The 24,880-nt window shown below is 36.1% G+C and overlaps 1 protein-coding gene across 4 annotated transcripts in view; it reads left to right on the plus strand.

The window, feature by feature from the left end:
• Nucleotides 1-24,880, plus strand: part of DOCK4 (dedicator of cytokinesis 4) — a 236,175-nt gene that overhangs the window by 179,799 nt on the left and 31,496 nt on the right. For 3 of the 4 annotated variants that reach the window (XM_072351725.1, XM_072351814.1, XM_072351906.1), the window contains exons 27-36: nucleotides 1,706-1,800; nucleotides 8,200-8,275; nucleotides 9,047-9,147; nucleotides 9,763-9,821; nucleotides 12,011-12,159; nucleotides 13,700-13,785; nucleotides 18,987-19,013; nucleotides 19,179-19,274; nucleotides 20,801-20,861; nucleotides 23,693-23,786. In XM_072351725.1, the coding sequence (XP_072207826.1) occupies nucleotides 1,706-1,800; nucleotides 8,200-8,275; nucleotides 9,047-9,147; nucleotides 9,763-9,821; nucleotides 12,011-12,159; nucleotides 13,700-13,785; nucleotides 18,987-19,013; nucleotides 19,179-19,274; nucleotides 20,801-20,861; nucleotides 23,693-23,786 (844 nt within the window). The remainder of the gene's footprint in view (nucleotides 1-1,705; nucleotides 1,801-8,199; nucleotides 8,276-9,046; nucleotides 9,148-9,762; nucleotides 9,822-12,010; nucleotides 12,160-13,699; nucleotides 13,786-18,986; nucleotides 19,014-19,178; nucleotides 19,275-20,800; nucleotides 20,862-23,692; nucleotides 23,787-24,880) is intronic. The other variant, XM_072351994.1, reaches the window with a different exon arrangement.

Genomic DNA, 24,880 nt, shown 5'->3' on the forward strand with positions numbered 1-24,880 from the left:
CAAGAAAATTTAGATGTTTAACTAAGGGACACAATTAGTGGGGTGGTAGGTTGGACTAGATGATCTTAGATGTCTTTTCCAACCTTGGTGATTCTATGATTCTTTGGCTTCCCAAAAGCCACCATTTGATCTCTTTAGGTCGGCAGCCATTCAGTAGCCGTGTAAGAGCTGCATTGTGTATTGTGTCTGGACGACAGTAGACAGTGTGGAAGAATGGGGGAATTACTGTGAGGTGACAAACAGCAGCATTTGGGGCACTGCCATATATTTGTGATTACGGCACAGAACTGCAAAGGGAATGGAGGTAAACCCCAAAGGAAAAAAGGAGATGATAAAGTGTTGAAATTTAATAAGGTGGAAAGCTATATTTAGGCAGTCTGGGGTTAATCTGTTGCTTATGGAGCTGCTTGTTTATTTGTAAAGCTGGTCACCTGCATTAGCACTGTATTATCTGCACTGAATTACATTTATACTTTCTAATACAGAGAAATTTTTGGCAACTTACTCAGAAAACAGGTTGTCTCTTTTATGTAATCTTCTCTGGTGGGTGGGTGCTGGGATCTCAGCTGCCTTTCCCAGCGTCTGCATTCGTCCCCCTTTACAGTGATTTTCTAATGAAAGACATCTGTTATGCAATGCCCATCTACACTTTGGTAAATGTACTTGAGAATGTATTTTGGTGTTCAGAATTATTTGATACCCTCTGGTTGTGTCTCATCCCTGTTTCAAGCTCAGTTTCTCCAAGTGATGTCAGCAGAATCAATATGAAACATTTTGAGGTCAGATACAAGACTGGTTCTGTTAGGTGAATTGTATCACTTGCCTCATTCTTCTCATGATACCAAAAGCTCCATTTTACTTACTGAAACTTTGTAGTCATTGTTATACACGATCTAATTCAACAATTAGAAATATTACTCTATTTATAGTTTTACTTGTCAAAGGAAAATCTGAAAAACCTCATCCTGTGAAGAATAGTTTAATTTAGTTGTCTACTAGTGAGTTAAATGACAGGAGGTGATAACAGTAAGCTTGTAAACAGTGCTTTCTAAATTCAAAGTAGCCCACAGACATTCAATATTTTTATAGATTGAACAGAAGATGCAGGGAGGTTAAGTGACCTGCATGCAGACACACAGCTGCAGTAACAATTCAGGGGTCTGAACACAGCAGTTGACTTTACCGGTATTTGTGAACCCAGTGTTACAGTTGTCCTTATATTCTTTTTCTTTCCCACCAAATAATGCCACTTTTAGAATAAACCTTGAATGTGATGAAAAGCTGACATGATTAAGGAGGTATTCAGAATTCTGTGGTGTTTGTAAAGTGCTTTTTTGATTTGCAAATTGTTCTCAGGATCACATTTGTGGAAGTGTATGGGTGGAAACCAAATGCGGCTGACATTTATCGTATGTATTGCCGTCATTCAAGTAGCAGGTTAAATTATTTTCCTATTCTTAAGGAAAAAAATGAATCAAATTTCTATTCAAAGCTTTCTTTGGGAATAAAAATGAAAAGAAATATATATATCTGGGGTAGATCTAAATTGAAAATAAATGTTCAGGGTTTCAGGGTTATGTCTTTATATCTCTATTCTGCTATTACTATAATGATTTTTTTTTATGTCTGTGACTAAAATATTTCTAAAGCTCACTGCACTTTGTAAAGCACCAAAACCATAAGACTACTTCTTTTCTTTCCAAAGGATTTCCTGCTACAGATTTTCACTGTATTTCGGATACTGATACGACCAGAGATGTTTCCCAAAGACTGGACAGTGATGCGGTTGGTTGCGAACAAGTAAGAACATTGTATAAAAGTGTGTGAAGATCGCAATGTAAATAAATACAGTCATACTGTGTATACAATAAAATAAGCGAAGCACGGCTTATAATGCTGGCTGTAATTTTCCATTTCTGAGTTTAAGATTTGATTTAAGTTTTTAAATCACTGCACTTATTTTACATAACAAATTCATAGTAATCATATACTCTGTATCTCAGTAAGCATACATAACTGGAAACTCAGAAACTCTTTTACAGATTGAAGATGCTAAGCATCAGCAGCTTTGTTTTTCCCATAGCAAATGACACATCTCAACAGAAGTTCATTTCAAATCTGATTGTTGAAACGCTGAGTTAGTAGATATCTGTTTGCTCTCCAGAATAAATTGTCTGCTATAACATCATTAACAGTGTTTCTGCATATTTAGAGAAAAATTATGGGATGGAAATCACAAATCAACACAGGAAACAGTAGCATGGGGCTTGAATAATCTCCTACTTATAGTTTGAGATATTGGAGTGGCCCTTGAGTCATTCTTTCTTTGTTCTGGCTTTATTCTTACAGAGCATTTCTGAGAAGTCATTACAGGATGTCTAAAGCTACTGAATTTTATTTCATCAGTGTCACCAGCTATCCTTCTGTGTAAGCTTAAGTTTTGATCAGATAACAGTTATCTAACTGTTGGAGTCAGCGGAAGAGGGGGTTGTATTGAGCAGACAGAGGAATCCAGACTTTAGGATTTACATGAACAACAATGGATGTTGAATTAGTTTTTCGTCTGCATTGCACCTACCAGCATCTACAGAAGTTTGAATTCACAGTGCTATGTAGACAACTAAGAACAATCTAATGGTTGCAGCTAAATCTGGCAAATCATCATCCTGATGAATGCTGTGTGTGTGTGTAGACATAAAAACATCACAGTATTTGTTGGAACTTGATGAAATAACATTTTTGCTCATTTTTATTAAATAATTCAGTCATACTAATCTTATCTAATTTGAATCATAGTAAAAAAATGTTAATAATAAGAGAATGGATAAGATGCATCTGGTAATCACGCTTAAGACATAAATTGAGATATACAGGAAGGAGGGAAAAACATAGGTATTCTTAGACTTAGCATATAATCTAAGAAGTTGCTGCATATTCCAGAAACAGCTGGCTTGGCAGATGGCTTTGCAACAGCTGACATGTACAAAACTAACATTTAGGAATGACCTTGACGCGTGTTTCTTGAACTGTTGGTGTTCGTATATACTAAAGATGTTGTCAAGTTTTGCAAAAGAATGTGCTTGCACTTGTATTTTGGTTAACATCAAACATCTTTTATTAATCCCTGTCAGTTGTTTTTTACCATCTCTGGTCAAACTGTGACTCAAACTATGCACAGAAGACAAACGGAATCTGGCAAACTGACCCCATTAATGTACAATTGCATAAACCTTACGTGCACCAAATGTTACGTGAGCGTGTATTTACAAATTTAGCATCTAATAATTTTCCTTCCTAGGTGTATGCTCTTTTGTGGAGGAAATTATGCTTTGTGTTGTGAAAGTCTGTGCACAAACCAAAGAATCATTAGCATTTTTTATATCATTGGCTTAATTTCCATTTCTTTTTGAGGGAACAGGAGAGAAAATCCATCTCAATTCTTAGCTGCAGGACAGCAGTTTTTCAGGTCTAGTTTTTCTGAATGGGCTTACCTTCCTTTCACTTGTTTCCCCACTGCCATTTTGGAGGCTGCCTTTCTTCATCTTCCCCAAGGAGTTCAAAAGCACAGAGACATAAAAGTGATAGCTTTGATGAGATTTTCCCATCCCAAAGTCTTTCAGTAGAAAGGGAAGATCCCAGAGGCAGGATGAGAGGTTATGGCACTGCCTGCACCAGGGACAGAAGCACACTTGAGCTGTTCTCCTCTAACGTCACTGTCAGAGCCAGAACGCTTCCAGTGATCTGAGTCACTTTGTGATTGAATGTAAAACTTGAACTCCACGTCTATGAGGAAGAAGGTAGCCCATCCTTTTAAGAGCATAATCAAGTAATTCGTTAAAAATGTGGATGTTTTCTAACTCCTTCTTCCCAGGAATAAAATTGCTGTTGTGCTTCCCGTGTCAGACAGCCACCTTCTCAGCTGCCTGGGCTCCAGCCTGAGAAGCAGGCACCAATCTGAAGACAGTGCACATCTTGGGAGCTTACCCCACCGCTGCAGTTGTGTCACTCGCAGCACTGACTTTTCTCCCCACTCCCCAGAGTGATATAAAAATTCAGTCTGTCTGGTATTTATAAGAAGAGAGTTTTAGCCTGTCTGAGCCTAGGGAAAAAAAGTGAGTTCTAGAAAGGTTATAATCAGGTATAATCCTGAGGGGGGAAAAAGTTTTCATTTCATCTCTTATTTATAATGCAGAACTTCATTTGTACCTGAAAAAATTTTAGATTTAAACACCAGCAAAGTCTTTCAATATATAATAATTATTTTAAAAAATGATAATAAAAAATTGCTGCTCCCTTGCTTCTATATTTTTTTATTTCTTGTTGCAGTATTTTCATTAATTATGTAGTATCTGATACTTGGATGCTGTCTGACATAAAACAGAAGAGAAAGTACTGGTAGCGAAGAAGACAAATTTGGATCTATCCAGAAATTAGGATACTTTATGATGATGCAGCACTCATGGTCTGTAATTCTGAATGTCTGAATGCTCGTAATGAAAAAACATTAATTACTAGCAATGGAGAATCACCATGTGACTTCTGAAGGTGTCACACATGCAACAAATCCTTAATGTTTATAAGCTTTTACTAGTTGAGCAATGAGACAGCAATTAATTCTGTTTAAACACATAACCATGCACCATCTCTGATAAACTGATCAGGATACATTCAGCAAAGCAAAATGATTGTTTGTGGTTATCTAATATCTGTGCTGAGTGACTGACTGTTTTTAATCCATTTTAATGAAAATACCATCTTCATTTCTTCTTCGTTTCATTACGGAATAGAGCTACTGTCTGCGTGATCTAGGCAGTAAGTTAGGCTGGACAAAAATTGAAGCTTTTGCACAACACCTTCATATTGTCTCCACTGGACATAACAGGGTAATGGTCACTCCCTTAGTTTTCCCTCAGTATAAGGAGAAGAATCACTTGTCAAATGTTTTAGTTGCCTGGCATCTCTTGAGTGCACTGAACAGACTCAGTTAACTCCAGATATGCCAGTTTTCTTTAGCAATTGAGAAGGCTAGCATAAAGGAAAGTGAGGATCCAATGACCTGCTGAGTAAGTTTGATATTTGTAACATACTGTGCCTACTTATTATGTAACAAGGAATTAATTTTTCAGTTCCCTTGCTATGAAAGAAGTTTTTGTTTAAACGATTTCTGTATGATTACCTGATGTATATACTTAGAGCATTTTGCTGAATGGTAGAGATGCTAGATCACCCAATTATCAATTCAAATTCTATAAGCATACAAAATAAATGCATGAATATGATTATAGAAAAATCATTTATCTGTAGAGTAAGATTTACTCTAATGTATTGCTTATAATAAAGTTACAAATGTATCTGCTGACAGTTGGGCATATTGACTTTAAATAGAAAGTCATTTTGGTTATCCAATTCGGTAACAACTGGAAGACATTACTATTATTATTTAAAAATATTCAAACAGAATGCACAATAAAAGAAGACAACAAATTAACATTAGTTTCATCATTATGACTGCTTTGAAGAATCCTATTAGCTCCCATGGTGTGGGAATCTGAGACTCCTACACTGAACAAAAATTCTTGCTTTAATGTAATACACAGTGTTGCTAACAGCGTTCATGCTTGTGTGTAATACAAAATATTGCTTCCAACTGAACCTGTAAGAATGCATCCGCACCATTCAGTCTGTCACAGAGTGTATGTGCACATAGGTGTACACGTGCACATAGGTGTACACGTGCACATGAATTTATAGGGATACAGTGGAAGGTGTATATACATAAATATATATGTATATACTATATGTTGTTTATTTATAGAATATGAAAAACAATTTCTTCTTTTTCAACATCTGATTTGTTCCACAGCATTAAAGGGTAAAATGCGACGTCTGCATTCTATATTTGCCCCTTACCAAACCCTTTCTTTTTATGTGTGGTATGAGAGAGGAGCCATATGCTTAGCAGTGTTTTCTGTCCTTCCTGATTTTAGTAGCTTGAGTGGATTCAGTTTGTGGGTCAGAAACAGCGCCATCATCATTCTGTGCTGTCTGACTGTTTAATCTACTACACATGCACTCTCACTCTACAGGCCTACTTTTTACCAACTAATCCATATGATATCTCTGGTTTATCAAATAAATCAAAGTGGAGCTATGTTGCCTATAGCAACATACACTTGCATTGCAGTTATTCTGCTATCTCAGGAAAATTATGAGAAAGTCTCCTAAAAATTACAGTTAAAATTTGTACTCGTATGAGTTTAAGCAGATTTTAGACTTTTTAGTTAGACTTTAGTTTTACTTGCCACGTGAATGTGGCAAGAAAGGATAGAAATACTTCTAAGTGCTGTAAACTTGGCAATATGGCTGCGTCTCTGGAGATATTTTGTTATTTTCTCATGGATACCATTTTTTCAGAGATTACTTTGCACCGTAGGTTGAAATTGTATGTAGCAATAATTGTGATGAACTGACCTTCTTACCAAAACATCTTCCTGGAATTCACAAACTATTTTCTTTTTGTGAAACATGTGGGCTGTAAATTAAATCATGCACCATAATAAGAATGAAATGATTGTTTTCCTTACCATGTGTTCATTCTTAGCTTTGATTATGTTAACATTTTGCTAACGTTTCACTTTGTCATCCATGCTGCAACAGGAAGTGCATTGTAGCTCACTGTTGCTGAAAGAGTGGGATAAACTGTACAAATGAGTGCTAAATGCGGAAGGTTAGAAAAGCTAAGATACAATGTAATTGCTGGAAAAACAGTATGTATGGCAATTACCTTTGAGCAATATAAGTAGGCCTAAGGAAATATGAAAATCAAACAGTGGTCTAAAGACAGTCTGAGGCTCAGATTTTCCAGGTGTTCAGACACATCAAACCAGAATATAGAGCATGACAGAGGCAGTCATTTTAGAAGTTGAGAAATGAAAGTGAACGTTTGAGCTAGCAATAACCTAAATGATAAATAGCCATTTTGTGTTTATAAACCTGAGATCTGTCAGAAATGCCTGAAGAAAAATATGCTTTATCTTCTAGATGGGTTGGTTAATGTATAACATCTCACTGTTGTGAAGCTGAAGATATCATATCCTGAAATATATATATATATATAATATCTTGTTACTGTATTTAGTAAGATATGTTTAGTCTTAAATTCATAGCAAAAACATGAAAAATGAAGTACAAAGTGTGAAAAAGGAAACAAATTTTAGCATTGCAACATGATACAGGTTCAAACATTCAAAGAATTTCTGAATGTATTAACATTCAATAGATGGCAGTTACATGAAGTGTTGCAGATATAATCTTTTTTTCAAGAGGTCATTAAACCATTGACTGCTGTGAGCTACATGAGTGAGGCAGTGAAAAGATCATTTAGTGTTAATCTTTTTTCCTCTCCCATAAGCATCCACTACCGACTGCTTTGAAAAAGATTGGTTTATATGGATTTTTTATTTCACCAAACAAGTCGATAGTTACAAGTGCAGCAGGTCAGCTTAAAGGTTCACTTATTGAAATCTTTGAGGTTGATCTGATTCTGTGGATTCTCAAACATGCACTTTGGCAAATCCTGTTTACTTGCTTGTAAAGAAGATTGTCATTGACGTCTGGAGACAGCCACCAGGAAAAGGTTTTGGTTGCCTGTATATATCTAAGGGTGGTGTGAATTAGGAAAATGTCAGTCTATGAACAATGTGCAACCATTTGCAACAGTCAGAAAAGACATCTTCCTTGCAGAGTTCATGCAGTTTTGCATTTACCTCTGGTCTTTAAAAAGACTTTTTCAAAGGGCTGTCGTTGTTGTACATGTGATGATTACTAGGTATTTTATACTGAGAATCTCTGCGTATGTATTTTCAGGACGAAGAAAGTTGAAAGCAAATTGCTCAACTGTTTATATCACTGTATGTATTAGTAGTAATTGTGATATCAGCATTATTTGCATAACAAAATTAATGATTTCTCTTCCTGATAAGTTACAGTGTTCTACAGAACACCCATTCTTTTTCTTCATATGCTGGTTTTCTGTCAACAAATGCTGTTAGCAGTCAGGCATTTGTATAATTTTAAAATGCAGAATTTAATGTCACTCTGTATGGTACACCTAATTTTCCACTGAAAAAAAATGTGGTTCTGAGTATTACTTATGAATTTCCACTTAATGAAAACTACTCTCTTATTTATTCTTTTCAGTGTGATCATCACTACAGTCTTGTACCTTTCAGATGCCCTTCGTAAAAACTTCTTAAATGAAAACTTTGATTACAAGGTAGAGTAAATATGTCTAACAAAAGATAGATACAGTGCCTGCTGCTGCGTTGTCCTGTGGCCTGGGTGTTGTTAGATGGTCCAGCATCTGAACACCTATAACTTTTACTATATCAGCAACTCCAGATGTTCAGAAATGAAATGTTTTCTTAAATACCAGATTTGCCTAAAAAATGGGAATGTTATCATTTTTTTGTTGTTTTATTTTGTTGTTGTTGTTGTTTTCTGTTTATTTTTCATTTTGATATTTCAGTCTTTATTTTAGACGTTTTTTGACCTATGTGGAAGTTTCAATATCTGATTCTAAAAGCATGCTCACAAACGTTTGTGTATTTACAATATGGGAATGAGGCCTGGCTTTGACTTTGTCCAGTGAGGCCTGCAGCTGTTATCTGATGAGACTGGGAAATAAAATCATAAAGGAGAACAGGCCAAAATATGACAGTTCTGTCATGTGATAGCTTTTAAGTTGTCCAAATTGTCCAAACTTAAAAAGTAAAGTTTTCTGGTGTGCAGATGTAAAAAATAATCATAAAAATCTGCAACTCTGAAACTTCCGCATTTAAGAGATGTAAAATATGTAAAACAGATTTATTTCTGCTGAGTATTTTGGTGCTGATGAAAAGTATACTTCTGTGCAATGAAATTTAGTCAAAAACAGTTTGGGTAATTTATTATTCAAGTGATGTAATTTGAAAATTGGCAACTTGGGTGGTCACAATATGGTAATACTGAGAAAATGAAATAACCAAAAGCCATCTGCTTATTGTAGATATGGGATTCCTACTTCTTCCTTGCTGTAATTTTTATAAACCAGTTATGTCTTCAGTTGGAGATGTTCACACCTTCCAAGAAAAAAAAAGTTTTAGAAAAGTAAGTATTGCTTTCAACCTCTAGAAAACTGTAATAGATCAGATGCTTCTCAAAACGTAAGACATGGGAGGTTGCAAAATGTCCTACCAAAAAATCACAGTAACAATAGTCCTGAATGATATTTAGTTCTGGCTCTTTGTATTGATATCTGAGATGATGGCAGCCTTCATGGAAGTGCCTAAATTAATTCAGGCATGGGAGCAAAATATCCATGTTGTCGCAGCGCTGACACTAATTTCCAGTTCTTGTGTAAATTAATCCAGAGTCATTTGGGTATTTCTGCCAGTTGTTTCCTTAAACAAGAGCAAAACTATTTAATCTGAGAGAGCTTTTGTTGCAAAAGATAGATTCTGCTTCATAGTTACACTGCTGATGTACATCCTTGAGAAGTAACAAGTACTTTTGACAGTATTTTGAATGAAGTGGATTTTAAGAATATAGTTTTAGCTGGATACAATGTGAGGAGCAAGAACTTGGAAGAAATCATCCCCTCTGAATCTTTTTTTTATGAGCTACAAATGAGACATTTCATTTAACTGTGTCCTAGAATGCTATAGGAACTTGATTTTCTGAAATGATCTTTCACTGTTTTGCTTTATTTTTAATATATTCTAGATACGGTGACATGCGGGTAACAATGGGATGTGAAATCTTCAGCATGTGGCAGAATTTAGGTAAGGAGTTAAAAGACATTTTCAGCAGCTCCAAGAATGAGAAAGAAATATTATTACTTCAGTTATTAAATACAGTTACTAGTAGTAGAGGAGTTGGGATTGTCTTCCCGTGCTCATTCTGGTGTGCTGTGTTCAGTTTTGGACCTCTCGCAACAAAAAAGACATCAAGGCTCTGTAGCATGTTCATAGAAGAGCAACAAAGCTGGTGAGGGGTCTGGAGCACAAGTCTTATGAGGTGCAGCTGAGGAAACTGGGTTTTTTCAATCTGGAGAACAGGAGGCCTGGGGGAGACCTTATCATTCTCAAACTACTTGAAGGGAGGTTGTGGTGAGGTGGGGATTGGCCTCTTCTCCTGCATAACAAGTGATAGGGCTAGAGGGAAGAGCTGCATGATGTGCCAGGGGAGGTTCAGGTTGGATATTAGGAAAAAAAGTATGATTTGGAACAGGTTGCCCAGGGAAGTTATGGAGTCAACATTATCAGTGGTAATTAAGGAAAGGGTAGAGGTAGTACTAAGGGACATTCTTTAGTGGAGAAACATTGGTGGTAGCTGAATGGTTGGACTATGATCTTAGAGTCTTTTTCAACCTTTATGATTCTATGGTTAAGTGAAGCTTTGTTTCAAGTGTCAGAAAACCCTTTTTATTTGTACCTCATCCCAACATTGTAAGCATTGATACAGTATTGGACCTATCCCTATTTCTTCAGAGAGAACTAAGAGAAACCTGTCAGAGGAAATTAGAAGAGAAAGTACTGCTCATTTTGGGCAGAATTTTTATGCCTGGAAATATAATTATGCTCACAATTTTAGTTCTGTTGCCAAACAGTTTAAGGAACAGGCATATATCTTAATTCTGAAACTCTCTGGAGATGCTAGATTTGCATCAAATCTTCCCCAAAGTCCTAGTTCCACTAAACCATAAAGGCATAAACAAATCAGGAACTGATACATAAATGACACGTTGGACAACAAGAGGAAGATATATTCTTGGTTATAAACTTAGAAACATTTTTATATTTATAAGCAGTAACTGTGAAAATTGCTTGAAAGTGTAAGCCTCAGGGAAATGCAATTAAATGTTGTTTGGGAAGAGTATCAAAACCAATTAGAAGCTTTGAATACCATGCTTGTCATGTTTATATTTCAATTATTCATTAATTTCATTCATTAAAGGGCTTGTGAAGGATTTGAAGGTTGTTGTTGGTTACTGAGATCTATAACCTCATTTGCATAAATCTTTTCCCTGATAAGATATGTAGTCGTAGTAGAACTAGCCTTTCTGTTCAGCCTGTGCTAGGAAGAGAAGTATTGAAAATGTGATATATTTGCTTATTAGTGTTGTTAACATTTGATATGTAGCATATTTTACTAATTTGCAGTATTTACTACTGATTAGTCCTGACTATTCACTCTAAGTCATCTGTCCTCTAGCTTATTTGAATACATGATAGATACTTACATATTGGCATATCAGGAACCCACTCCTGCATCTCATGCTTGGATAAAACCTCAGTGTGCATAATTTCCTTCCTCACACTGTTTTCTACCAAACAGAAACCTGCCAATTTCTGTATTGAAAGGAGGAAGTCGTGATGTCTTTCAGCAGGGGGCAAGGACTGTTGCATACACCATGAAGTTCATCTGCTAATGAGTCTAATTAAATAATGAAGGCAGGATATTTCATGTAATTGCTGTTACGGTAGTCAGCATTACACAGTTCTTTTGGCAGTAAGATGTGCCGTAAGCCCTGGTCTTTGTGTGGTCACCTTGATTTCATATGGATAGGCATCCCAGGGTTATTCCAGCAGAGAGGAGTGTAGTTTTCCTTTGCAGAATACCAAGTAGTGTCAGACTGTTGTGACTGGCCACTGGAATACCCCAAGGTAGGCTGCTATGGAAATGAATTACTACCTAAGACAAGGAAGGATCAAGTCTTAAGCCTGGAGAACTGAAACTAAATGGTCAGTTTTTAGCGTGTGCCATTCCCAGTTTTCCTGACAAGAACTTAGTGTTGTAGTCTCTGCTGAATTAATGGAAGGTGTTTTAACACTGATTTTTAAAGGAGCTTTGAGTTTTTGAGTTTGAGTTAAACATTTTGAGTTCTATTTTTTAATTTTTAAGATAATGTTTGTATTGTTTGCTAGCTCATAATTCACATAATTTGTGTTCATGTTCACTTTCATTTTAGGGGAACACAAGCTTCACTTTATTCCAGCATTGATTGGCCCCTTCCTGGAAGTGACTTTGATCCCTCAGCCAGACCTGAGGAATGTAATGATTCCCATTTTCCATGACATGATGGACTGGGAGCAAAGGCGAAGCGGCAACTTTAAGCAGGTATGAAGCTGTCTATAAAAGAGGACTGGAGTTCAAGCACCTCTGAGAACACTGGTCCAAATAGTTGGCGGTTGAATCTAGAGAGGGTGGCCATGCTGTTGTTACATCTGTTGGAGAGAGATTAACAGGATTTCTTCCCTTTCGATTGTGTGCAGTGTTAGTAAGATTCTGCAGTGAATTAAATTCTGCCTTCATGTTAGTGATGTAAGAGGAAGGATAAAATCTATGGCTTGCAAAAGTGAGGAGCAGCACTTTTCAACAAGGCTGATTTTGTTGTGGTGTTTTTTCCCTCTAATTTACAGTAGCAGGTACTATTCACATAGCTTCCTTTTGGGTTAGTATGAGAAAAGATCAGATGGTCTTTGAGGAATGTTATTCTGTAAGGATCCAAGTATTCTTGCTGCTCAAACACCTTTTTAACGGGCTAGGAAGGAACGACCAAGTGTGCCATCTGCTCCTGCAGCTCCCACTCACTTTCTGACTGCCTCAAACCATTTCTCAGTGCCCTCCTTCATGCTGCATCAAATGAAGGGAAGCAGAAGTGTTTGAATTAGTTTCAAGCAATCATAATGCTTAGGGTGAGAGCTGTATCAGAAACACAAAACTATTAAGAATGGAGGAGTGCATCTGATGTAAGTAGGTAGCATTTCACTATCAATAGATAAGCTTGTATTAAGATAACAATTGAATTTTTTTATGAAGGAGTGAGAATGAAAAAAATCCACTTATTCTACCTCTTTGCTTTCTGCTTGGGTTTAAATATAAGTTGTAGAAGATATATTATCTAATAAAATATCTTGACAACAGCTTGGTTTTTCCCTTAGATATGTGGTTGCTGATGTATTACAGCTAAAATATTAGCCTGCATTGTAGCTTCACCTCTCTCTCTCTATTTTTTTATAATCAGAACATTTTAAAATATGTGATGAAGTAATTAGCCTCCTGAGATGTTCTTTAAGCTTCTTTGATAGCTAATATGTAAAACCAGCAAGCTGAATTTCTGGCCAGATACACTGGCAGATAAGAAAGGTTGAGAAAGTAAGTCTGAGCCTCCAAACATTCTGAACCACGCAGGCATTTATAAAAATTAGTCTATAGAGAGTGTGATACAGGTTAAAAATGATGAAATTTTTATTGCAGTCTAAGAACATGGCTTGTGCTTACAACCCACTGAGAGAATTCAGGCAATTTATTTGGGCTGTGTGCTTTTTGTCTGACTCCATAAATAGATAGCTGCCTTAGCAGCAGCAAATGCTACTCAGCCTGTAGTTTTAAAGTCACGTTGCTCAATTTAAATTAGCTCCCTCCCTCCAGGAAAAAAAAAAAAAAAAAAATCACCAAAAAAAAAAAAAAGAGAAAAACCCACAAACCTTGGGAATAACAGCTTCAAAGAGATGAAGTGATTTATCAGATTTACACGATTGACCAGTAATTCTAAAATATACATTTAGCAAAGTCCCATACACTAAGAAATTAAGCTACTGTTAAAATCATCATTAAAGGGAAGAGAAGCTGTTTACTCCACACTTATATGTTGCAGGTGGAAGCAAAATTGATTGACAAACTGGACAGCCTAATGTCGGAAGGTAAAGGTGACGAAACGTACCGAGAGCTCTTCAACAGTATGTGAGTAATGTGTTTATTTTACAGTAGTTCATTCAGTTCCATTAGCTGTATTAGATGCTAATAGCAGTGTAGGAAAGTAACGCTTAGAACAGTTGTGAATCTTTTTTTTCCCTGAAAATATGAGGAATAAAAACATTTTATTGTGGTGTATGGCATCTGTAAAGTCTGGCTGTACTTCTTGTATAAAGCTATAATTGGGAAAGGCTAAATCTGTTATATCACAGAACATTCTCTGACTTCTAGTTTTGAATCCCAAAAAGCAAGAAATGTTTCATAATTGCATTGAGTGCAGGTAGTGCACAAATGGGACGTTTTGAAAACCAGGCATGAGAATTCAACAAAATGTTGTTTAATTAATATTTTCTGTTATTTCCAGGAATTTGTACTTATCTGTGTAATTTCACTTGTTGATTTCTTGATTGATGTATAGAATTTTATTTATTTTAATATTATTATTATTTTATTTTCTTCTATGACTTCTTCTTAAACATTTTATGTATTTTAATGAACCAATGTACCACTGAAATCCAATAGGTAAAGCTATAGTGCTGAAGTTCCTAAGGTTCCCCATAAGTTTATCCCACGGACGGAAATAAATGAATGTCACGGAGTGAAAAATAACTCACTGAACTCTGTCTTCTTTGCTGTTTCTTAGAGCTCTATTTCCCCTAAGTGGAAGATTTCACTCATTTTTGGTGTGTTGTAATAGGAGATGTGTTATTCCTCTTCAGGATTCCAAGAAATACATTCTTTAATGCTGTTAAACACATGATATTTTTGTTTATTTGGCTTCTTAACCATTCCTTCTTCATTATATTAAATTTTACCTCTGTTGTCATTGAATTACAACATTCAGATCCGAGAATACTAAACCCAGGTTTGTTTTTAGTCTAATGCATATAATGATTGTGAATTGCAAACATAATTATCTGCAGTGCTGATGAGTTGAAAAAGTATAGGATTTCTAAATATCATTTCAAAAGCAAAAGTGGGTAGGGGTAGAGAGGCTGCATGAATGATGATAAACAGCAGCACAATATGGTAAAGCAGACTTTTCTTTTGATTATTCATTGATCTTTCATAGTCTGAGTAAAGATAATAACAGGTAAGAGTGTTTCAGTATGTGTTGACAGTATTTTAACTTCAAAAATAAGTCATTAAGGGAGACTCTCTGGTTATAGAATTGAGTCTAACTACATCCTCTTGCAAAATACATCAGGGTATCTGTCACTGAAATAACTGTAAGAATTCATATTAGTATGAAATACAGTTCTTAATTTCTTTTACATTTTTGAATTACATTTAAACTGAGGGAAGTTAAACAAGACATGGTGAAAAACTGGGAGAGCATTTTTTTAAGTCTAAATGCTCATGATACAGAAATCTAAATTGCAAAATGTCTCGCAGCGTCAGTATATTTGTTTCTGTCTGTTTCAGCTGAGTTATAACGAGGCTTTTTGGCAAATTTCAGAGTATCTGCTCAAGTTAATTTCCAGTTCAAGAAAATGGGAAATACTTATTGATCATTAGTTCTTCATTTGTGTTAGAGTCCATACATTAACACCTCTCAACAGGAAAGCTTGGAGAGGGTACTAATCTAAAATGGAGGATGACAGTGTTCCAAGGGTAGATGAAGGAAAATGATTAAAACCAGACAGTTAAGGGAGCTGAATGTATGGAATCAGTGAGACTTCTCTATTTTTCTTTCCTTCCATGGGTAATTTAAGCAATACTAGACTGTCTTCACACAGTGCACAAAAACAGACTTGTTTAGACTAAAGTGACAGGGCTCTGTACCCTGGGAATGTGAAACAGTATTGTAGGTCTGAGACCCGCAGTGATTACATAGTCTTTAACAAAAACAATTGCTGCAGTGTTACCTCATCGGTCTGAAGATGTGGCTGGGTTGGTTTAGATAGGTACAGTTGTGAGCCAAGAAGATGCACACACCTACTTTGGATTCAGTGTAGTAGCTACAGTGGGTGTGACACATTCTGTTTTTGTCATGCTTTTTGTTTATTTTGTCTGAATCAGAAAATGAATTTAAATCTCTCAACTCCCACGTTAACTTTTCTTTTTTTTTTTCTTCCCACTACATCTTTCCTTTGAATGTCTTCTGTTTTCGGAGACAAATTATAAGCAACTCTGGACATCTCCAAAAGGCTGCATGCTTACAATTCACTGCTTATATTGGAATTATCTTCATCAAATGAAAACACACAGTGAAAGTGGGAGGAAGATGGCTGCTGTTTATGCCTTTCTAGTGACTTGAATGTGACCACACAGTGATTAGCTCATGATGCAGTAGAGGGCATCACTATGCTGAGGAGAATTACACGGATATAAAATAATGCCTCTTTGCTTCTTGTTCCTGCTTTTCCAGCCTGGTTGGACTGGATGATCTCAGAGGTCGTTTCCAACCTTAATCTTAATTGCTCTGTAATTCCATGCAGAACACAGAAGTGGTGAACATTTTACTATAAGGAGAAACTAGATGTTTCTAATTGCGACCTAGTGTAATCATGGTAAGGAAGGTGTCCTGATCTGTTTTTGCATTGTAATCCTGAAAAGGAGACCCTGAGTTAACTAGCAACGAGAAAAGAATTTTATTTAATGGGAGCAAAAGGTTTTATCTGAGTAAATCATTTGTTCTGAATGTGGTAGATGCTGAGGTTTTATCACATCAGTAGCTATATTTCAGTTTGGCTTAACACAAACCATTTCAGGTGTGGAGGATAAGTAGCTGTATTATTGAAGCACAAAGCCTAGGATGGCAGGCTCCCTTGGTGGTTAAGCTTCTCTTTGAAGTAACTGCAATTAGGATTCAAGCTAATCTGACAATAACTATCTCTGTTAGATCTTGAGTGAATTCACTAGACATAGAGCTGTTGTATAAAAAATGTTGACTGCTCTCTCTCCCATGCTGTCTTCATTCTTCTTCATTTCTTCCTCTGCCTGTGTGACTGAATTCAGCCCTGCCTGTTCCATTAGACTCAGGACCAAGTCTTTTAGTCCACCTTGAACATTCTGAGGTTTGGGAAGTTCCTCTTCCTTTTCTGAATTACAGTGAAGTTTGACTTTGACTTATCCGAGTAAACTAGGACATCTCTGACTAAACTGAGGTATCTGGAGAACTTTGTACTCCGGTATGGAGATCCCAAGATACAAACAAAACCACCAAAAAACCAGAATCTTCAGTTGAGCCCAGATGCAGTGTTTTCATTTTTTCCCTTGTATAATTTAGTATCTTGGCTATACTCTGGGGACCAGGAATTGAATGATTAAGGAAGCCATAACACAGGCAAGGGAAGAATTTTACCTGTGTTTAGGTTTTCACTTCGGGAAGAGGCTGCATTTAGAAAGCAAATCGATCCAGCAAGAGGATCAAATAGAAGAGAGATGTTAAGAGTGTGTCTGTTTTCAAACACAAGGTGTTAGAAAGACAGAATGCTTAACTAGAGCCAGTCACTTATGTCACAATCTGTCCATGAGAAAGCCAAGGAATTTATTTGAGTACCTCTTTTGTTCTGAATGGTTTTATTTTGCGTGTGTGCATTGTGTTGAAAGATGTATGGTGGAGAGTGGGAGGCATGCATCAGAAGGCAAGATATAAAACTGTCCACTTACAGTGTTCATGTCAGTGTGAATAAGTATTCCGAATGGGTCTACACCACCCATTCGTAGAAAGTGTGTATTTATAACAATTATTTATAATGAATACACATGACTCAAGTGTAGACTGAACTCATCTGTTTTAAAAAAGAATTCAGATATCTACTGATTTTTTACAGGAACTGTAGGCTATTATTTTGGTGAATTTAGGTTGAAATGTTCCTTTTTAACATAGAGTTAAAAGGCAGTAGAAAGGAAAAGTCAGTGTAGTAATCATTGCTTAATAATGTAACAGGGTATACATTTGCTAGACATAAAAACTTGTACTGAAAGGAAACATCAGGAGTTTAAAAGCAGATAGTTTATGCAATCTGTATGGAAAGCAGAGATGCCATAGTGCTTCATCATTTTTGATAGGAGACAGCTTTATCATCTGTCTCTTCTAGCAATGCCAGGTAGTCAGTCTTTGAATGTGAGGGGAAGATGTTTCATTGCCCCCTAAAAAGAAGTGGTGAATCTAAGATCGATATCAGGACACAGAATGAAGATCAGTGTTTCCTCCAGCACAGCACAGCTTTATTTAGGTCAAAGTAGCTTGCAGAATTGCATCGGTGACATTCCTCTGTATAAAAGGAGCTGAACAGAACTGGAGTGCATAGTTAGTGCAGTTGGCATGTAGGAGTTACTGGGCGCTGCTATGTGTTTGATGAAATTTGGACGTAGGAGTTTTATGGGATTGAACATGCTCAGTATAGATGAAGGTCAGTGGAGCTGACAGAAGGTTTGGAAATGCTATTAGCAGCTCTCAAAAAAGCCCCAAGAATACAGATGTAGCAGTTTTTCAGAGGCTTCAATGGGAATGATACCTGAGTGTGTTTTCAGAGTGACTGCCATAGTATCTCCATAGGCATGTCATCCATCTGAGGTAGTGCACCAAAGCAAAGGAGTAACAACTATGTAGATAAATACTTTCATGTTCATCCTCAAACAGAGAATAAATGTTGGAAATTCATACACAGATGATTAATATTTGATAAACTTAGAGAAAATCAGAGATATTTAGCAGATGTATTAAGTAAAATTTTACTGACAGCTTCACTTACAGTAACATTTTAAAATCTTTTTGCTTCAATCTGTAATTTGTTTTCATATAAGAATTCTGCTCAACATGGGTTTTAATTAAGTATCTTACAGCAATTTAAGCTAATTTAAATTTTATGTGTAATAATAATTTGTTCTCTGAAGAAAATAGTAATGGTGATGGGGGGAACCATCTTTTTAAAATCCTTTTATCATTCTTAAATTAAATCTATGCCAAACTATTAGAGAATCGAGGAAGAAAAATCCTTGTTTAAAAAGTTGAGGTCCTACTAAAAAGGTTTATTGAGCAGGTAAATGTTCTTTTCTAAATACATCCAGACAATTTCTGTTTTGTGAAGTATTGGCATGAATTAACAGATGAATTTTATGTGAAAGCTTTGTTAAATCTTTGGGATATGAATATATTCTGAAAATTCAGTATTTGATATATTTTAATCTGATGCAGCTAATTTAAAAATCATTTGTTTTGTCAATGCTTCCTGGACTAGAATTCCACTTTTTGGTCCTTATCCTAGGTAAGACATTGTTTGCAAATTGTGCTTCTTGGGAGGGTGTTTGTGAAAGAAAAAACAAACTATCAAAGTTGTTGCTAAGGAATTAAGGTACTGGTAAAAGCAGAGTGGTTGTCATAGTGACAGTTGAATAATGAAATTGTTCTGGCTTCTTGGTGTTTTTTTCAGTCTGCTGAAGAAAATTGAGCGGGAAACATGGAGAGAAAGTGGCGTTTCATTAATTGCAACTGTGACTCGCCTCATGGAAAGGTTACTGGACTACAGGTGATTATCTTTGAGTAAGGTTGTCATCTTAAAAATGTTAGGAGACAAGCACGGGAATCTTGTACAAACAGTGACTATACATGGACATATCAACTTAGGATCTCTGGACACAGCTACTTAGTCAACTCGCTAGTTGCACAACATGTCTGAAAACAGAGAATCCCTCACATGAAAATCTAGTCACTTGCACCAGTTTGTTACCTGGAATATAGGAACTTCCAGCAGTTGGGTTAGTGACTCAAGTCTGTCTGAAGTCACTAAGCTCAATGCTAATCACCTGACAGCTGTCTTACAGAATATGTAAAGTTCTTACCACTCTGTCAATCATGCCTAGTAGTAGTGTCAGCTGGCACGCTAAGCATGTATACAGAAACATGATCTCTGGGTGAGAAGCTTGCATCTGACTGTACCACATTAAAAAAATAAAGGGAAAGAAGAAACATATCCTGCTCTGTAAGAATGGGAGACTGTAAGTGATTTTCTCAGTACTTTTTGAAATCCATGTAGAAATTTAAGACTACAGCTTAGGCCTTTTCAGGGACAAGTTGTAGTACTTTCTAGAGCTTAAGGGTTTGGTTTGCATCCAGTTCTGCACAGGGGATACAGTGAGACTTGATACTTCTGCTATCCCCAAAAACAGTTTGAGAATAAAGCATCAACAACAACAAAAAAACAACACCCAAACCTTTAACATTTAGAAGTGTTTTTACTTTTCACTGAGGAATAGCGTAGTTCTGTTCCTCCTCAGGGATGAGTAGGATTACAACCTCCAGGGCTGTGAACCCAACATCTTTCAGAACAACTGTTTATGCAAGTGGTGGTTAGGGTATTTGAGACGATTGTTCAGTTCATGTATGCAAGAATGTTTTGAAGTTATGTAAAATTTATTTTAGTGACTGCACAGTCGTGCATGTTTGTTACATTTTTACTCCAGTATGGTTGTACTGACACTATCTTTGTTGACTAATCGAAATCTTCATGGTTCCTCTTAAAATTTTGACTGAGAATCAGCTGTGTTCCCTCCCAAATAATAAATGATACTGATTATAGAGTGCTACCAGGAAAATTTAGAGGACCTCAAAACATTCTAAAGAGGAGGTCAGGATCATTCTGCTTTTTCACAGAGGAACTAATGTTGTAATTCCACGACTGCTTCAGGTCTACACTGTGAAGAAAGTAGATTGATCCTCTCACTCCTGTCACAGTGTTCCTTGTGCCAACATAACTGTTTGTGCTGGACTGCAGTGGTCTGACTGAGATGGGCTAAGTGAAACCCATCAAAACGTGCTGCTTAACTTGTTTTGCTTCCTGAGAGTTCTGTAGGCATCAATGTAGGGCTGAGAAATGAGTTCCTAAGTGCCACAGGGGAGCAGAACTGCCTTGCTGGCTTCTGCTGCCACAATTTGAGATCAAGGTCTGAGGAGACCAAATGAATCTTCAGGGGTCATGTAGCAAGTGAATGACAGGTGTGCTTTGTGTTGAGAAAAGGATAAACTTTGTTCCTTTTGTTTTATTTTCTGTTCTAGAGATTGCATGAAAATGGGAGAAGTGGATGGCAAAAAAATTGGCTGCACCGTTAGCCTTTTGGTTTGTATAATTTTTTTTGCCCTTTTTTATTACAGTTAAGGATTTTCAATTATACAGCTATATATTTGAATGGGAAATAGCCTGTTTCTTGATGCAGTTTTAGTTGACAGAATGGTGGTGAAGCATTGGCACAGGTTGCCCAGCAGAGCTGTGGATGCTCCAACCCTGCTGGTGTCCTCCAGTTGCTTGGGGCCCTGAGCAGCCTGATCCTGTGACTGTCAACCCTGCCTACAGTAGGGAGTCTGGAATGAAATGATTTTTAAGGTCCCTTCCAACATAAGGTATCCTATGATTAGTATTGCTGATAGTTTTTTCAGGATGAAATTGATACAGTAGTTTCCTTTGTGTAGTTAGATTCTGAGAGGTCTCTAATACTGCTTCATTCAGTTTTCTTTCCCTTCCTCCTTGACAAATCTTGCCAAAGTATTTTCTAAATGTAATTGGTCTCTGAGTTCTCAGAGAGAAACAAACCTTTCTGCTTCCCCAAAACCCAATGAAACTGACATTTCTCGGGTTTCCTGTCTTCTTCAAAGCTGGTTCAGCCAGGAACTTTTTCCTGTCATGTAACCAACCATCAGTGGCAGTCTATGGAAAATATTTCACTTTTGTTTATGAGATGCATTTTTGTTCTAGGCCAGTTACTACTGACAAGTTTGTTGATTTCTGTTAACCTTGGAAATTTTCCATTTTCAATATGTTTATTTTGGAAAGCTATATTTTTAGCCATGGAGAAAAGCAGAATAAGTTGACTCATAATTCTGCATTTTTGTCATCAGCAAAACAATTTGATAGCACTTCTAAGTAGCAGTTATACATGAGAGAATAAAGGATTTCTTCAGCAGGGAAATCATACTCTCCAAATATGGAAAATGTTTACTACACAGCCATAAAACAGCTGGGCTTCTATCAGAATCTCTGGCACGATTTCAGTTCTGTAAAGTACCTGGATTATTTTCATTCTACCAGTGAGGACTTCTAAAGGTTTTATTAGTAAATCATTCAAGATTTTAACAAAAAACAAAATTCAAGCATTTTAAACCCACCAAAACACCGTTATGCTTTTAATAGGATTTTCTATGGCTTGTACAAGTTAAGGGAGATTTTCTACCCCACCTGAGCAACAACTAATATTAAATTTTGAAAAGTGAAGTTTGATTACAAGAATAGCACACATAGTTTAAGTCATTAAATTGTCCATATGAGGGACAAACTGTTTGTCAGCTCAAAAGTTTTGTTGTTTTTTTTTTTTTTTTTTAATGCAAATTATTAAAGGAATGTATGATCCCAACATTATTTGAAACATAGAGAAAGAAGCAATACTTCATTTTTCATTAACACTTCAAAGGTAATCTGACTTCCAAAGATGAGAGGGTTGATTGGCTTGAAAAGGGAATGTTTATACCATAGATGTACATATGCTGTTCTTCTGGGAAGTAGAATTGACCAAGTTAACAGTTATCAGGCTAACTGGAATTATGCTACATCATGAAATACGCAGAGGTACCAGTATCACTAACTTATATGAAAGGAAAATGTAGGATTTTTTTTTCCTGTTCTTTCCACTCTTTGGACCACCAGAGACAGGTTTCACATTAGCAGTGTTTGTTCAGAAAGGCTGATTTAAAAGGTGTTTAATAGTGCCCCTGTGACAAGTCCTGGAGCCTTTAGCACGTAATGGGAGGAAAAGAGAAGTCTTCTTATTGTGAAGGCGTATGTTGGCCTGAAAGTCATTTTATGAAGCTAGGGTTTCTTTTTTCTTTTTCTCATCTAAGTAGTATTTTTATTATACTATTTTAATGTTTCTCCCACTTTTCTCTTTGATAATAATTCAGTGTAGAAAACTGTCACACAAGAATACTTTCCAATAAGAGAAACATTTTGACTACTTGCTTAGAGTTCATATATTAATAGTTTTGAATAATAGAACAGAAACAGTTAATTGCTAAGGAGTAACAGTGCTGGATATTTCTATCCTATGAATTTTTTGTTAACCAAAGCATGTTATCCTAAACATGAAATGTAGCTACAAGGGGAAATGTACCTGCATGCCCATGGTAACTACATGGAACACTTGTGGACAGTGAAATATAATTGTCCTCCTCTTCTTATAACCTTTTCATACTTGAGTTTAGGTTTGCAAATGCTGAATGTTTTGAACTAAAAGTTTTGATGTTGCATCCTATATTTTATCCAAATTACAGAAAAAAAGAAGTTACTCATCCAGAAATCTCTAGCTAGATAAATATTGTCCTGAATATTAATTTAGTGTATAACTTATGTATTGCAATCATACATTCAGTATTTATGTATTCAGTTCCCAGCATAAGTCAGGGCTGAAGAAAGCACTTTTTTCAGTTGGTATTATGCTATTTACAGTACCAGACAGTTCTTTGCAATGTTCCAAAGTCTTTCTGGCATTTTACTATGCAAGAATGAGGAGCAGACATACTAGGCAGTAGATATTTTGTTAAAATATGAATACAAAAGTTAAAGCAATGTCAGCATTTTAAAATCAACAAGGACCTTTCAGCAAGATGTTAAATAGTCTAAGTAAGGGTAAATGGGCATATTTTGGGGGTGGGTTAATGTTTATAGAGAAAGAAACATCAGATTTCAGTTCTGTTAGTTTTTTTTTTTTCTTTACTAAATATATATATATATATAGGGAATATATATATATATACATATATATATATACATATATACATATATATATGCTGGCTGGTCTCCCAAATGTATGAGATAAATATTATATTGAAAGTCTTTTTTTTTTTTTTTTGTAAATATATTTATTATCTACTACATTTCATTTTCATTCAATTTTATTACAGAATTTTTACAAGACTGAACTGAACAAAGAAGAGATGTATATTCGCTATATTCATAAGCTCTATGACCTACATCTGAAAGCACAGAACTTTACAGGTAACTAAATGCAAACTAGAAGAGGTATTTAGGACTAGACTGTGATTTGCAAACCTTCAGTATGTATGTGCAGTGCAGAATATACAAACTCAGGCTGAGTTTTCTTGCTCAGTCAGTCTCCCTCAGAGTTGTGGGGCTTCTTTGAGAACTACAACTCTGCTACTTTCTGTGTTTATTGAAACAATGACTGCTGATGCGTGCTAGCCATATATATCATGAGTTGTTCTTCACCCAAGAGGAATAAAGCATAGATGAGGTTTATGAGAATGTTTGGTAGTGTGAATCTTTGCATATCACATTTGCAGTTCTATTGTCCAATGTTTTTCAATGTGAATTTGGCACCAGGGCTGACAATTATCATTTAAATGGAAAAGTAAGAAGGTAAGCGCACGGTTGTTATTTATACAACAAAAGGGGCACTTCATCTGAGTGACTGTTATGAAGAATAGCTGGAATGGATAAAATCAGTATCTCTTTAAATTAAACAGTCTTTGGTTGCCAAAATACTCAAGTGACCTTGTAATACCTCTGTGCATTTCCCAGTGATTGCAACAGCAGCTTTGTGTGTTCAGAATCTCTGGAGATTGTTTTCATTCTTAAAAGTAGATTTCTTGGCTAATGGACACTAGTAAACAGGCTGTGGGTACCTACTGGCAGTGAATTTCCTGGGATACATAGGAAAGGTCCTTAGCTTGAAATTTTTACAGTCCCTTTGCTACTCATGGGTTTAAAGTCTAAACTAGATTGCAGGGTATATTAAGGAGAGGATTTTCATTTCCTCATGTGACCCGGCAGTAGTGAATCACAAAAGAATTTTGATTATCAAGCACTACTATCTTCGTCCCAGCTGGCTTTTTTGCCAAATTATTAATTTCCTGATCTTACATAACAGATGTTAGCAACTCTTTAAGCAATGCTGCATTCCCTTTAGAAACTGACTGCAAATATGTCTCCAATTCACTTTCAGCAGTGATATGAGCCTTTTCATTTTGTTTTGCCATCCATTCTAATATTAATGGTATGTGTGATTTCTGCATTCTTCTCCATAGCAAATTACATGACTCCAAGATCTATTTTGCTATGAGAGACTCAGA

Source organism: Excalfactoria chinensis, chromosome 1 (assembly GCF_039878825.1).
Source record: "Excalfactoria chinensis isolate bCotChi1 chromosome 1, bCotChi1.hap2, whole genome shotgun sequence".
Lineage (NCBI taxonomy): Eukaryota > Metazoa > Chordata > Aves > Galliformes > Phasianidae > Excalfactoria > Excalfactoria chinensis.